This window comes from Capra hircus, chromosome 27, assembly GCF_001704415.2.
Source record: "Capra hircus breed San Clemente chromosome 27, ASM170441v1, whole genome shotgun sequence".
Classification (NCBI taxonomy): domain Eukaryota; kingdom Metazoa; phylum Chordata; class Mammalia; order Artiodactyla; family Bovidae; genus Capra; species Capra hircus.
In genome coordinates this window covers 16983796-16998772 of record NC_030834.1, presented here as the reverse complement: position 1 = coordinate 16998772, position 14977 = coordinate 16983796, and the positions used below count along the sequence as shown (strand labels likewise).

At 41.2% G+C, this 14977-nt stretch overlaps 1 protein-coding gene across 8 annotated transcripts in view; it reads left to right on the top strand.

Moving 5' to 3' along the window:
- The window catches only part of NRG1 (neuregulin 1), a 236478-nt gene extending 224151 nt beyond the window's left edge, over window positions 1–12327 (top strand). For 5 of the 8 annotated variants that reach the window (XM_018042028.1, XM_018042027.1, XM_018042025.1 and 2 more), the window contains 4 exons: window positions 976–1102; window positions 4145–4275; window positions 5272–5478; window positions 8204–12327. In XM_018042028.1, coding sequence (XP_017897517.1) covers window positions 976–1102; window positions 4145–4275; window positions 5272–5478; window positions 8204–8855 — 1117 coding nt within the window. In that variant the 3' untranslated portion in view covers window positions 8856–12327. Of the gene's footprint in view, window positions 1–975; window positions 1103–4144; window positions 4276–5271; window positions 5479–7637; window positions 7780–8203 lie in introns of all 8 variants that reach the window. The other 3 variants (XM_018042030.1, XM_018042029.1, XM_013975455.2) reach the window with 3 other exon arrangements.

Sequence of the window (14977 nt, the reverse complement as noted above, 5' to 3'; positions counted from 1 at the left end):
GGAGAAGCAAGCAAAACTTGCTTTGAAAGAATAAAAGAGAAAAGATGAAAATAGATTTGTGTTCACTTTGTTGGTTGTTGAAGCTGGGTCCTTGTTAACAAATACAATTATCATATGATATGAATTCCTTTCACTTTTGTATCGTATGTAGAACTTCTACTTTGAAATAATGCTATTCACAGTTTTATTTTACTTTGTCATTTCATCACATAAACTCTCATGCCAAAACTAGTCTTGGGAATATTATTACGATCTGAATGGAGAAACACAGACAATCTGCATTTATGCCATAGAATCAAGGACATGGATGGCATTTCCTTAATGTCCTGGGATGTAGCGTGTTGCCAGAATTGAGCAAGCAACAGAGAAAAATAAACCTTCATGGAATCCGTCTTATGAGTCTTACTAGATTCAGTCTCAATATTTGAATATTCATTACCTAGTTATACAAAAATGTACTAGAATAGGATCATGTTATAATTGTGCCAAAATCTTCTGGCAAAAGATGTACACATTTTCACTCACATACACACACTATGATACACAGATTCAAAAGTAACTCCCTTTTCTTGAAAGACACACAGGCAAAACTATAAATGAAATCAGCCTTATCAATTGCACAGCATGAATTGTAGCCTAAGACACATGACCATCTGTAAGACTTGGGCAAAGATGGAGTGATTATGAAAGTCTGAGTTTTAGCCAAAGCTCAACTTGACTTATCTTGTCTTCTCCGCTGTTTTTTCCTTATCTCTCAGCAGCCCAGTTCAATTTCTGTAAGAATCCCACCGGCTTCTTCAATCTATTTGCTAAGAACAGATGATTCCACTTCTGAGATGGTGTGGCGTGCCCTCTCTCTCTCCCCACCAATCCGCTGCCTTGAGTGTTGTGTTGGTAGAAGAAAGAACTGACTGTACTGAAAAATGTCAATAATTAGAAAAAAAATAAATCAGTGCTCCATTTTTCCCTATCCAGGAAACAACGGAAAAAGCTTCATGACCGGCTTCGGCAGAGCCTTCGGTCTGAAAGAAACACCATGATGAACGTAGCCAACGGGCCCCACCACCCCAATCCGCCCCCCGAGAACGTGCAGCTGGTGAATGTATGTTGACTCTGCCCAGTGGGAAAGTTCAGCATCTCTCCTCTGTTCAGGCACCTTGAAGTTTATTTTCTAAAGCTCTTAGTCTCTTAGCTGCTGCCATTAATCACCAGGGCTTCCAGGAAGCCAAGGTTTCGCCAAGAGAAAATAATGGGAACATTTTTTAAAGTGGATTTGGTGACTGTAAAACCAGCACATTTCCTCTTCTCAAGTGTTCATTAATGGGTCGGAATAATAATGTTGGGTTTGTTCTGTAAGGAAGCCATAACCCGGAAGAAAGAGCAGAGAAAAAAAACACAAAGAAAAAGAATAAAACTCATGACACAAGAATCAGAAGGAAATGTTTTATTTTTTTAATACTTGGGAAATGAAGGCTGCTTGAGTCTATAACTAATTAGCACTGATAACTGAGCTAAAGGCTCTAGAGTCCTTTTTTTTTTTTTTAATTAGAGGCATTTTGAGGCGCCTTATGATTTACTGATTCTGAGAAGGGAGATATTAGGCCATGGAAAATGTTAAGGGCATTACCAGACTTGCTTCTCAGTAGCCAAAACAGAAGAATTTAATACTTTCTGATTCCTTGACTCTTTCTACAAGATACCAAACCCTCTGGAGGAAATAAATCCTTCAACATTCAAAGATGCATTTTTTAAATTTACCAATCATCTAGCTTTTAAATATAATGAAGTCATTAAATATTAGATTCAGAGAGTCTTTAGATAGCATTTTCCAAAACTCCCCCTAGATTTTTTATAGATAGGGTAAGTCCTTTACATACAAACAAGTTCCTTGCGAACAAGTTCTTATTTGTAAATCCAGTTTGTTGGTAAGTCCAACAAAATTAGCCTACATACCCAGCTAACACAACCGGCTATATAGTACTATAATAGGTTTATAATATGTTCACATCTTTGAAAGTTTGCAACTTGAAGATTCTTTTTTTTTTTATTTTTTATTTTTACTTTATTTTACTTTACAATACTGTATTGGTTTTGCCATACATTGACATGAATTATGTAGGGGACTTACTGTAAGAGCCAGGGCAGAGCGGAACTCAGCTTTCCTGGTTTCTGGAGTATTACTCTTCCTACTTCACCATCATTCTTGTTTTGCCTTCATTTCCCTTAGACGATTGGCTTTTTATAAGCAGAGCTGGAAGATTATATGACAGTAGCATTTTCAATCTTATAGTCAAAGATGAATTTTGTGTGGAGCAAATATATCAAAAGACCCAAGTTCAGGATTGCTAGTAGTTCAACCACCAGGAAGTCAGAAGACTGTTAGGTGCTGATAAATTAACATCCTTCACTACCAGTGAAGTAGTTAAGGAAAGGATGAAGTAACATCCTTTCCTCCCCCTACCAGTGTGTTCATTAAAATGTTCTACACAGTTGCTAAGTACATTCTCTATAGACATACCTTTAGTCTGTCACGTTGTATGTTATATAGGAAGCAGAATGACTGCCTGAATCCTGGTTATGGCTCAAGCTATGTGATTGTGAGTTTTAACTTTTCTAACCCCCATTTCTTCATCATAAAAATAATACCTACTTCAAAAAGTTCCAGTGGGCATTAGAAAAATAATCCACATAATCCATTGGCCCAGTGGCAGTTGGTGAGTGTTGTATAATTGTTAAATATTATTTTCATTAGATTCACTGAGCTTACATTGCCTTCCAGGGAACAAGAGTCATTTGTTATACAGACTAAAAATAGCTCATTACATACAACAACACCATCTTTTCCTTAAAGCAAAGATCCACATGGAATAAACCTTTCTATGGTTAGGATAACCAGCTAGAGTTTCAAGTATAATTCAGATTGTATTTTTTTGTTTGTTTCCATGAGTATATCAGTTTCTTTTAGATCCCGATATATTCATGAAACTGATATATTCATCTTTTAGAGCCCAGGGCTTCCCTGATGGCTCAGAGGTTAAAGCGTCTGCCTCCAATGCAGGAGACTTGGGTTCGATCCCTGGGTCGGGAAGATCCCCTGGAGAAGGAAATGGTAACCCACTCCAGTATTCTTGCCTGGAGAATCCCATGGACGGAGAAGGCTGGTAGGCTACAGTCCATGAGGTCGCAAAGAGTAGGACACGACTGAGCGACTTCACCTTCTCCTTTTAGAGCCCATAACTTATCAGATCATCAATGTCCTATTTCATCTAAGACTATTCCTATGCATGTCTTTTCCCATTACTTAACTCAGTTTGGTATAAATACTGCTACTGCTAAGTCACTTCAGTCATGTCCAACTCTGGGCGACCCCATAGACGGCAACCCACCAGGCTCCCCCGTCCCTGGGATTCTCCAGGCAAGAACACTGGAGTGGGTTGCCATTTCCAGTGTTTAAAAGAAAATTTTAAAATGTCCCTCTCTTACTAATAAAGGTGGTAATAACTACTGTGATTTAGTGGCAAAAAATAAAATAGAATCTACTTGTACCAAATATAAGACCTTCTATCTATTGTATGATTTGTCAACATTTATAACCTTGACCACTGTTATAAATTCTTCAAATCTCTCAGTAACCTTGTTAGTCTTACCATTGACAACGAGGTAAAAATTTCAATGATATCATTAGAGCAACATGGATGCTGGGAAATTGAAAGAGAAATGTAGATTGAAATATAGAGATTATTTTAAAAATTCTTCTAATAACTTAAAATTTGAAATAAGACAAACCATTTCTGTGCTTGCAACAGCTTACAAAAGTAAGTACCATGAAGGTGTTTGTATTGAATTGAATTGTATTGAATCTAGTCATGTTATCAGTTGGAAACGAAAGAGAAGAAACAGGTCTTCTCTGATAAAATGTAGTTGTTATGGTAGGACCTACACTGTGTGTGTATATCCAAAGAGAATTTCATGAATTCTATTTATCTAATTTAAAGATCATACTAACCAGGATAGGCTTTGCCATATGGCCACTGGAGAAATAGAGCTTATTACGAAGCATGTGTATTAGATTTGTGTGTGTATGTGACATTGTTAGAATTTTGACTTCCCTAAATCTTCAAGTTGTGTCTCTTTGTTTATCCAGCAATACGTATCTAAAAATGTCATCTCTAGCGAGCATATTGTTGAGAGAGAGGCGGAGACATCTTTTTCCACCAGTCACTACACTTCGACAGCTCATCATTCCACTACTGTCACTCAGACTCCCAGTCACAGGTATGAGAATAAAAAGCTGCATGACATTTCCCCAAGAACGAATATTTACGTGTTCCCTTTTGTTCTCACTGCCTACAAAAGGAGCAGGAGTACGGTACTGTAGTGTGTATGATTTGGAACAAAAACAGGCTTTGGACATCCAATTGACTCTGCCACTAAGTGCTATTTGAATTTGACCCTCAACTTTTCTGTCACCAAAACAAGGGGAAATAATGCCCACCTTACAGTATTGTTATTCCCCATTTTAGAGGTTGTCTTTTTTCATGCCTGACCATTTTCGGAATTGCTGTTATTGTTATTCAGTCACTAAGTCCTGTCCAACTCTTTGTGACTCCATGGACGATAGCCCACCAGGCTCCTCTGTCCTCCACTGTCTCCCAGAGTTTGCTCAAAGTCATGTCTATGGAGTCAGTGCTGCTATCTTACCATCTCATCCTCTGGTGCCCCCTTCTCCTTTTGCCTTCAGTCTTCCGTAGCATCAGGGTCTTTTCCAATGAATTGCTATACTGGAGAGAGTTTATCTAAGATACTATATAATACTTAGAAGTTAACTTCTTCCAGTGATTGGATTGCCCTGGGATATCACATGAGAACTGGTTACCTAGCTGAACCTCAAACTCTCAAATGCTCTGGTGATATCTGAGTGGGTTCTGCCAAGGGCAGCACTAGACTTCCAAATGGAGCACATAAGACCAGGGCATCCTTAATATAAGACGCTCAAGAACAGAGAGACTCTAAAAATATTTAGTACAAAATGGCATTTGTTTAATGTGTGTTGAATGGGTGAACGTGTAGATAAAGTGTACCCTCACAAAGCTAACCTAAATCACAATCCTATGCATCACAAGCATCTTAATAGACAGTCCTATTCTGAGACAAGTAATCCCAGCGTGAAACATCAGTCATTTGCAAGGTTTGTCACTTCCCTTCCTTTCATTTCCGTGTGTGCATAGAGTTAAAACTCTCCCTCTCTCTGCCTCTCACACTCCCCTGTAGCTGGAGCAATGGACACACGGAAAGCATCATTTCGGAAAGCCACTCTGTCATCGTGATGTCATCCGTAGAGAACAGTAGGCACAGCAGCCCCACTGGGGGCCCGAGAGGACGTCTCAATGGCTTGGGAGGCCCTCGTGAATGTAACAGCTTCCTCAGGCATGCCAGAGAAACCCCTGACTCCTACCGAGACTCTCCTCATAGTGAAAGGTAAAACCGAAGGGCAAAGCTACCGCAGAGAAGAAAGCACCCCAGTAAGAGAATCCCCGCGAGCATCCGCTCTCCCACCTAAGGAAGCTGCTCTCATGAGAATAAGGGGCGCCAGTTGCCTGGTCTAGGAGTGATCCTAGTTGATGAAGGCATCTTTTGGCTTGACTGAACTCATTTCTTCCGAGCTTCTCGCATCATCCCAGTGGCTGACAGGCAACAGACTCTTAAAAGAGCTGGAATGATTTGATGTGGAAGGTGCAGCAGTCTTGGAGTTCCCAGCTTTGACCTTAGGCTCAGACCCTCTGGGGGAGTCTCAGTTTCCTCAACTGGAACTTGAGAACACTGGCCTCAGTGATTGATCAGGACCCTTCTAGAATCCTAAGTGGCCGGTTATCCAAACTCTGGTCTAGCTGGCCTCCTGTTCTCATGAGCTAACCCTTTCTTACCTTCCAGCCTCAGTTAAATCAGATCAAGGGCTGTGTCCTTGCCAACTGTCATGGGGATGCCTTGCATTCCACCAGACAGTATCCCTTTGTGAAATTCCAGCAAGGAATGCGTCCATCAATCTCCTGTCCACTGTGGCTCGCAGTCTTCACAGGAGGTTTTCAAAGCAGATACTGCCTTTGATACGGGTTTTATTCCAGAATGTGTTGGCTTTCTTCTGGCGCTATTGGGTTGGGTGGGGGAAGTCAAGACAAATGTAAAATAAAGATCAGAAGAAAGTAACCTGAAAGAGATGCTTAATCGCATTGCTGAATTCATAGATTCTCCTGATCCATTCTCACCTAAGCTGGAGGAGAAAGTTATACCCAGCCAGCATTCCCAGTCCATCAAGAAGCTATTACTCGTTTGTTTTCAAATCCAGCAGAGTTCTGTTTATTGGTTTACTGTATTGCTTTCTCAGTCCAATCTCTAACCACTTGCTAAAAGGTTTACATAATGTCGAAGTCATACTTACTTGGTTTTCATGGGTGGAGATGATTTGGGTACACTCCTTCACTCATGCATTGGAAAGTACATACAGCAAAGGATGGCCAGTTTGGAGCCTGCAGGTCATTTAGAGCCTGCTTATTACTTTTTCAAGGGCCTTTACCCCAAAATGGCTTTTCAGAATTTTATGGAATTAGTGGTTGCTCTAACTCATCTATGATAAAAATAAGCTTGGTCCAAAGCTGGTTTAAAACATCAGCCTTAAATTCAAGTAAGTGTATCTTCATATATTGAGCCTATTCCAATTCAATCCTTTTAGAAACCTGAGAAAGAAGATAGGGATAAATTCTTTCTCCACCACTACAGGTGATGTTTATCTTTAAAGGTTGACATTTTCCTGCTGGGATAGGCTTCCTTTCATACCCCAGGTATTATTTAGGCCATCAGAATGTACCTGGCACCCTGGAGAAAAACAATGAAGCCGTGCTATGGGTTGGTTGAATCTGGATTAGCATTTCTCAGAGAGCTTAATTTAAGTATCCCCAAAATAATAAGTCTGGAGACTCGAGCCCCAGATATTTCCATCTGGAGACACTTTCCCATTTTAGACACAGTCAGATCTCACATCTGTATGACTCAGAATCATGGATGGCAAGCAGGAGGGTTGATAGGTTTCTTGTTCCTGTTAGCTGGAGATGAGAAAACGGTGTCCTGTGTCATCACAGGTCATGTCAAATTAGATTCTGCAAATGCCACCATGAAGGAAAGAGTCCTTTAGTGCTACGCATTGGTGACATTTTTATCTAAGCTGAGAAATGTGACTCTGAATAAGCCACGTCTTTCTCAGTGCCACGTAAGGCCTTCTTGTTTGGGGGGAAGAAAGCACGGTATGGTGAAAACAGTGCACTCGGTGTCTTGACAACGAGATTTCCTGAGCGTCACCAAACATAGCATGACATAAGGTGACACGGTACAGCCACCTTTGAGCAGTCAGAAAAGATAAGCCAGAGCTGGATACAGCAGTGGGTTCTGGAAGAGAGCCAGAGCAGGGATTGGGCATAGCAATGAAGCCAAGCGTCAGCTATCTTTGAATGTCGTGGTCAGTGGGATATAGAGTTGCAAATGGAATGTTAAGAAGTCGCATTTCATGGAAAAGTTAAAAGCACACAAATGTGTTACGCTGTTTTCAGGAATAAATCTAAGTTACTATGCTCTTTTTTTTTCATAAGACATAACCTTATAGCTGAGCTAAGGAGAAACAAGGCCCACAGATCCAAATGCATGCAGATCCAGCTTTCCGCAACTCATCTTAGAGCTTCTTCCATTCCCCATTTGGGCTTCATTCTCTAAGACCCCTTGGCCTTTAGGAAGGTATAGTATTTAAGTAATACTTCTTCCCCTTCCAAATCCCCGAGCCTTGGTCCTTACAAACTGAGAGGTTTCCAGGACCCTGTGCCCTCTTGTCTTAACTCACATGCTTTTATTGAAAATCATGATTAAAAAAAAAAAAGAAAATCACGATGAGATGGAAAAAAATCTCAAACGCTTTGCTAAGCCAGGCAATTTAGCTGATCTTTGCATGCACTCCTGTGAGGAGACTCTTGACCACCTAATTGGAGATTCCAAATGTCCTAGTGTAAAATCTGAGACGTCTACAATGAAGAGAATTACTCTGTTGTCTGATGATGATATCTGATGATAAGATAATGACCTCTGCCCCCTGACCCCCCCACCCCTCACTCTCTGCCTCTCTCACTGCACCACACTTACGCTGGGGTCTTCTGTGCTCACACAGGTATGTATCAGCAATGACCACCCCGGCTCGTATGTCACCTGTAGATTTCCACACGCCAAGCTCCCCCAAGTCACCCCCTTCGGAAATGTCCCCGCCCGTGTCCAGCACAACGGTCTCCATGCCATCCATGGCGATCAGTCCCTTCGTGGAAGAGGAGAGACCCCTGCTTCTTGTGACGCCACCACGGCTGCGGGAGAAGTATGACCACCACGCCCAGCAATTCAACTCGTTTCACTGCAACCCCGCGCATGAGAGCAACAGCCTGCCCCCTAGCCCCTTGAGGATAGTGGAGGATGAGGAGTATGAAACGACCCAGGAGTACGAACCAGCTCAAGAGCCGGTTAAGAAACTCACCAACAGCAGCCGGCGGGCCAAAAGAACCAAGCCCAATGGTCACATTGCCCACAGGTTGGAAATGGCCAACACAGGCACTGACAGCAGTAACTCAGAGAGCGAAACAGAGGATGAGAGAGTAGGAGAAGATACGCCTTTCCTGGCCATACAGAACCCCCTGGCGGCCAGTCTCGAGGCGGCCCCTGCCTTCCGCCTGGTCGACAGCAGGACTAACCCAACAGGTCGCTTCTCTCCGCAGGAAGAATTGCAGGCCAGGCTCTCCGGTGTAATCGCTAACCAAGACCCTATCGCTGTCTAAAACCGAAATACACCCATAGATTCACCTGTAAAACTTTATTTTATATAATAAAGTATTCCACCTTAAATTAAACAATTTATTTTATTTTAGCAGTTCTGCAAATAGAAAACAGGAAAAAAAAAACTTTTATAAATTAAATATATGTATGTACAAATGTGTTATGTGCCATATGTAGCAATTTTTTTACAGTATTTCCAAACGAGAAAGATATCAATGGTGCCTTTATGTTATGTTATGTCCAGAGCAAGTTTTGTACCATCCCGTGACTGCTTTTTCACAGTATTTCAGTGACCCTCCACCCCATATATTCTGTTTTTTGCTGGCTTCTCGTGTATTGCATTATCATGTTGACCGGATGTATGATTTACAAGATTTGCACCTGTCGCTCTGTTTGCTTCGAGTAGTACTCAATCAGGATGTCTTGTAATGGCGCATCCATCCAGTACTCCCCCTCTGTATGAGATTTTTGTTTTGCTTTCCGTATGTGAAATGAGTTGTGTCTATTCTGCCAGCCAAAGGTTGCTTCACTGGGCTCTGAGATAATAGTAGGTCCAGCAGCATGCTACTATTAATTACAGCAGGAAACTGCATTAAGTCATGTTACATATTAGGAAGAAAGTAATATTGTGATTTTTTCAAAAACTATATTATTCATCAGAAGACAGCTCGCTTTGACTTAAAAGGAGCTACCATTTACTTTATGCGGATTGAATTTTCTCAACAAAAGGAAAAAACAAGTGTTGGGGCTAGCATGCAAAGTGGATGCTGGCTAGCGACCAGGGTAAGGTCCAACCCTAAGTTGAGGACTCGGTTTCAGTTTCTCTCTCTGGGGGAATGATACAGCGGCTCATCTAATTGAAGAGCAAACCATGGCTGAAAAAGGTGCAATCCTTCTTGACTTGTGTTTTTTCACTGATTTGGGAGCTAGTGATTGGTTGTGTCTTCTCGGCTCAAGGACAGACGTGTTATGGCACAAAAACCCCCAGTTTCAACAGCACACTCAGCAATTTGTCTGGAATACTTCTGGAATGCAGTGTGCCTGTTGTATATGGTGGTGACATCATTATAGAGAACTGGTTCCGCCGTAGATTGTCTAGAGGAGTGAACGTGTGGAAGACACAGGGGAAGAGTGGCTGTCTGACCCGGTGTGTAATTTTTTAAGTTTTTTTTGCCCGTTCCTTTGTCCTCATTATTCCTTTCTTGTTTTTCAGTCTCACCTTGATTAGATCGTACTATGCATGAACACTTTTGTCAGGAATGGCCCATGTGCATGTAATTTGTGATTAGGAAGAACCTCCCACGAGCGAGGATGCATCAAGAAATGGCGGTAGTCTCGGAAAGATTGCACCTTTCCTTGCAGAAATGACCCCCACATGTGCTAACCTCTCCGTTTGCAGCTGTATCATCATCCATTTTCCCCCTTTCTTACTTTTTGCTTTACTGTCAACAAAAATAGGATTAAGATGGGTTTACCTTTTGCACGTTCTCTTGTGGTAAGCAATCCAAGGAAGGTCTATAGGTAGAAATACTTGAAATAACTGCTAATCAAGGAAAAGAAGAGAACTTTATAAAATATTGTAGTCCCATCTCTGTCAAGTTGGGCTGGAGGTTTACTTAGGTTCCAAGTGGCCTCCTAGGAGCCCTGGGACAAAATGGGGAAATAGGTTAGCAGGGGTCTCAAAATACCAGCCATGAATTTAAGGAGAGTGACTCTGTTGATTGCAAGTAAATGGAGTCTATTTCTTCACCACATCTCTATGTTAAAATCAAAAGGAAGAAGGGACATGCAAAGAGATCTTAGAAGAAAAGTGCAGGCTGAGCATGACTCATGTCATTAAGCTCCTAAGTGTTTCTACAGTTCACAGAGATCGTCTATGGGCCCTTGGCATTTGGTATCCCAAGCGTCCTTCATGTTTCCTTGCCACTTCCTCTGTGCTCAGAAGTGTCCTCGTGTGCTTGTTCACCTTTCCTAAGGAGCCCTTGACAACTCCCCAAGTTGCACTGATTTCCCAATTCGGTAAAATCAGTAAGCTCACAGCAGGGGAAAGAAAAGAGTCAACCCCAAAGAAGTTCTCCAAATTGTTCTCAATTGCCTTTGAAGACCTGGACTCCTCCTTCTTAGACTATTTCAATTTAAAAAAAAAATCCTACCATGATTAAAACTCTAGAATTTCAGTTTCAAATTCTTCAGGCATGGGAGTCTTGTTCTGGAGAATTTCTGGAATACATAAAATCTTTGATCGAGAGCAAGAAACAACATGTTCCTCAGTATGAAAAATCTCTGTCAATTTTCAGCTTAAGGACAAGAGGAAGTTTTCTTTCCAACTTTGTTCTGGTCACTCATCAAGGTGACATATATCAGTTAGGACAGGCTTTCTGTCCACAGAATGACAGATTTCCTTCATAGGAAAGGCCAGCAGACTACTCGGGGCTCCCTGCTGTGGCCACCAGATTTGTGTCCACAGGGGCATCTCTGGGATGTTCAAATGCCACCATCCCTGTTTATAAACTCGGGAGTGCAGTGGCAATACAAAGAAAGCATGTGAACCAACATTCCCAGCAGAAGGGAAGCCTCTCTGGGTCTTCAGGTGGTGGAAATTGCTGAGATGTTTGACAGTGACTTTGTTTCCTGGGTCTGAGATCATGTCCCATTGAGGAAGATGCAGGGGAGCGTAGAATATGAAAAATGCCTTTTTCTCACTCTGGGTTCCTTTTACATCCTGCTCTCCCTCCTTGCCTGGTAGGACTTTAATTTCTGAGAGTGTCTGGACAGTCTCCTGCCTTCTACAAAATGGCAGTCTGCCTGGGAATTTGTGAATGTGTCCCAAAGACCAATATGCCATATCCTCCTTGTTTAAGTGTGACTGTCATGATAGAGTTTATCCAGGGTCATTTGCTCTATAACTTTTTTTTTTTTTTTGGCCTGGGTTGAAAGGTATATGGCTCACATTGGTAAAAATATAAAATACCTAGTTTTTTTAGTCCTGGCTGCATCCCACCAGCCACAAAGATGTCTATCCACAAAGGCCCATGAAACATTGCAGAGAAATGCAGACAAAAGGAAATGGCCACATATCACAAGTTCTATTATATATTCTTTTGTAAATACACATTGTACATTACTTGGATGTGTTCCTAAATCATTTACTGTCTTTATGAGTTCATGTCAGTTTCTTTTTTTTTAAACTCTCTTAACTTACTGTGTAACATTGTAAATAACATAATGTCCTTTATTATTTATATTTAAACATCTAACATAGAGTTGTTTTCATATAAGTTTAAGATAAATGTCAAAAATATATGTTTTTTGGTTTTTCTTTGCTTTAAAGTTATGTATCTTTTCCTTTTGCTTTTTTTTTTAAGAATAATTTATTGTTCAGGAGAAAGAATGTATATGTAACTGAAACTATTTGAAGAATGCACATTTGAAGGCCGTGAGGTACCGATAAACTAAAGAATTTATTATCCAAAATACTAAGCAATAAGTAATTGTGATTTATTTAAAGTTTTGTCCATTTTCCATGAAAGACACACTGCAATAAAGATGCTACTCTGCGGAGATCTGGGAGTGTGGGTCAGCAGACAAAGGGTCCAGTCTGTTAGACCAGCACCTTGCCTTTTACTGTGATGGCTGTGCTAACTCAGGACCCTGTTTGATGGATCCCATGTTCACCTTGTCTGTCCGTTGCTTTTGCCACCCTGCCTGTCCTCAAATCATCTCCTGCCTGTCAGTTCTGCTTACCACTGTGTTCCTTGTTGAAGGAATCACAACCAAGCAATATGACTTTTTTACATAAGAGCATAGACGGGACATCATAGGGCCTGATTGCCTGGATCCTGATCACTACCACGTTCTGTAGAGACAGCATGTAATTTCTTCCAACTCATGAAAATGTCAGTATGGAAACCCATTCAGTCGTGAGACAGAAACATGTTGCCATGGTCCAAAGGATCTGGTGGCCACCACAGCTCAAAGGCAGCCAGTCAGAACTGGCTAAGCTAAGCTCTCCTAGAGCTTAAGTAAATGTGTTTTCTCCATCTGGTCTATGATTGAGCGATTCACAGGTCTAAGAGAAAATAAGGCTAAATTGGGTTCTTTCCTCTTCATTCTATCAGTAAATCAAGCTCAGTGTCCATCTTACTGCTCAGGGAAGGACCTAGGCATGAGAAATGTCCTGCATTCTAAGACTCAGTCATAGGAGTGAGGATATTCCTTCTCTTCTTGAAATTAGCCTCAACAAAAGCCATACTTTAGCAAATAGATATTTGCATGAGTGATACTTTTTGTATATTTCAAGCATCTTACTCATTGTTCCAAACAGGATTGGGACTTCCACAGTGTATGCAGTTGAGGTCAGCAGTCCTTTGGGGTGACCATTGGCCTCCTTTGGAGTCTGAGGGTACCCTGAGTCTTCTCACCTCTGTGTCTGTGTGCAATTCCTATTACCTAGTGGAAGATCCACTAGCATCATTTCCAAAGCCATCTGGATGTCCAGGAGATTCAAGGAGGGGCCTTTGTGCTAGTTTTTTTCTATTGGTATTACTGAATTTTCAAAGCTATTCAGCATCTTCATATTTGTGTTAACATTGGTATGCACACAAATACACACACAGGCACTTGTGAATTCTTGACACACCCTCCCAGAGTCATGACATTCACTCACGTGTCCAGTCCGTCCATGCAGCCACTGAGCAAATCAAGGAGTGCGCAGAATACTTAAAAACGAAAGGTGAAGACACTTCCCTTTGTATTCAGCTTACAACTAAGGCTTGGTCCATCCCCGGAATTGAAAATCACAGGCAGCTGTCTTAGTCATTTAGGTTACAACTGAGTCCTTGCGTGCTCAGTCACTTCAGTCACATCTGACTTTGCGACCCTTTGCCCTGTAGCCTTCTAGGCTCCTCTGTCCAAAGGATTCTTCAGGCAAGAATGCAGGAGTGGGTTGCCATGCCCTCCTTAAGATACACTGATATTGGAGACAGAAGCATGGGCGATGGAGGATGGTGTGGAGACAGCAAAGACTCACACACGTCCACATTCAATATCTGGATAATGATTACAATCCTCCATTTATTTTAACCATGTAGACACCTGAATGTCACACAGGCCAGCTTTGCAAACTAGCAAACAGTCTGTCTTTCCAACCTAATATCCTCCCCATCATTAGATTTCTTGGCTCTCCATCCTTAGGATAAACGACAAAGGTCTTAATGTCAGAGATTTGGGGTGATGTGAGGCAATTCTGAAATCTAGAGGTTTGGGATGCTGGATGGAGTGGAAATTTTTGATGATCTCATGTAGTGTCACTTTGCACTCTGACTTGCTCTTTCTGTAATGGATGGAATAAAATAAATTGATGGAAATTCTTGCTCCAAAAGATTAATTTAGAAACAGAAAAGCTTTCTGTTTACAAGAGAACCTTTCTGCTGCTCTAGGAAGCTGCTGTATTCTTAACCTTTAAGGCTGTTGTTGGAAAGAGTAGTCAGACCCACTTCTGTGTGTACCTGTGGCTCCTATTAACCTCCTGGCATAGCAGTTGTTGGACCTCTCCAGTGAGCTATTGGTTTTAAACTTCAAGCTCCCAAATATCACCCACCAAGGAGACAGGAAAAGGTTGTTGTTTTTTTTTTTTAACCTGGAGGAAAGATATCATGATCTACCTAATCCTTTTGAAAACACATCAGGAAAGGGAGACCAGTAATTCCTAAAGAGGAATACTATAGGAATCCTAAGGAGGAGTCAGAGTATAGAGTAAAATTTCCATCCAGGATCATTCCCTAACATTCTTCCTTCAAACTGAACTTTTGGGGATAGAATTTGATGGAGAAAACAACACTTCTTCCCACCCCCTCAACATGTCAAAGAGTCTAGAGGATTATTACCTTTGTCAGCATAAACATCTTTAATAGCTTTATATGTTTGTTCTTATGCAGAGAAACTATTAAATAGAATAACATTTTATGCTATTTTATGACTTAAAACATCCTTTATTTCTTTATTATTCTCTTAATACCCTGGGATGTTGGTAGGTGAAATCATCAGGAAAACTGAGGCTCAGAAATGTTAAAAAAAAAAAAAAAAAAAGCTGTCCTCGGGCTACTCATCTAGTGAGTTGCAGAGG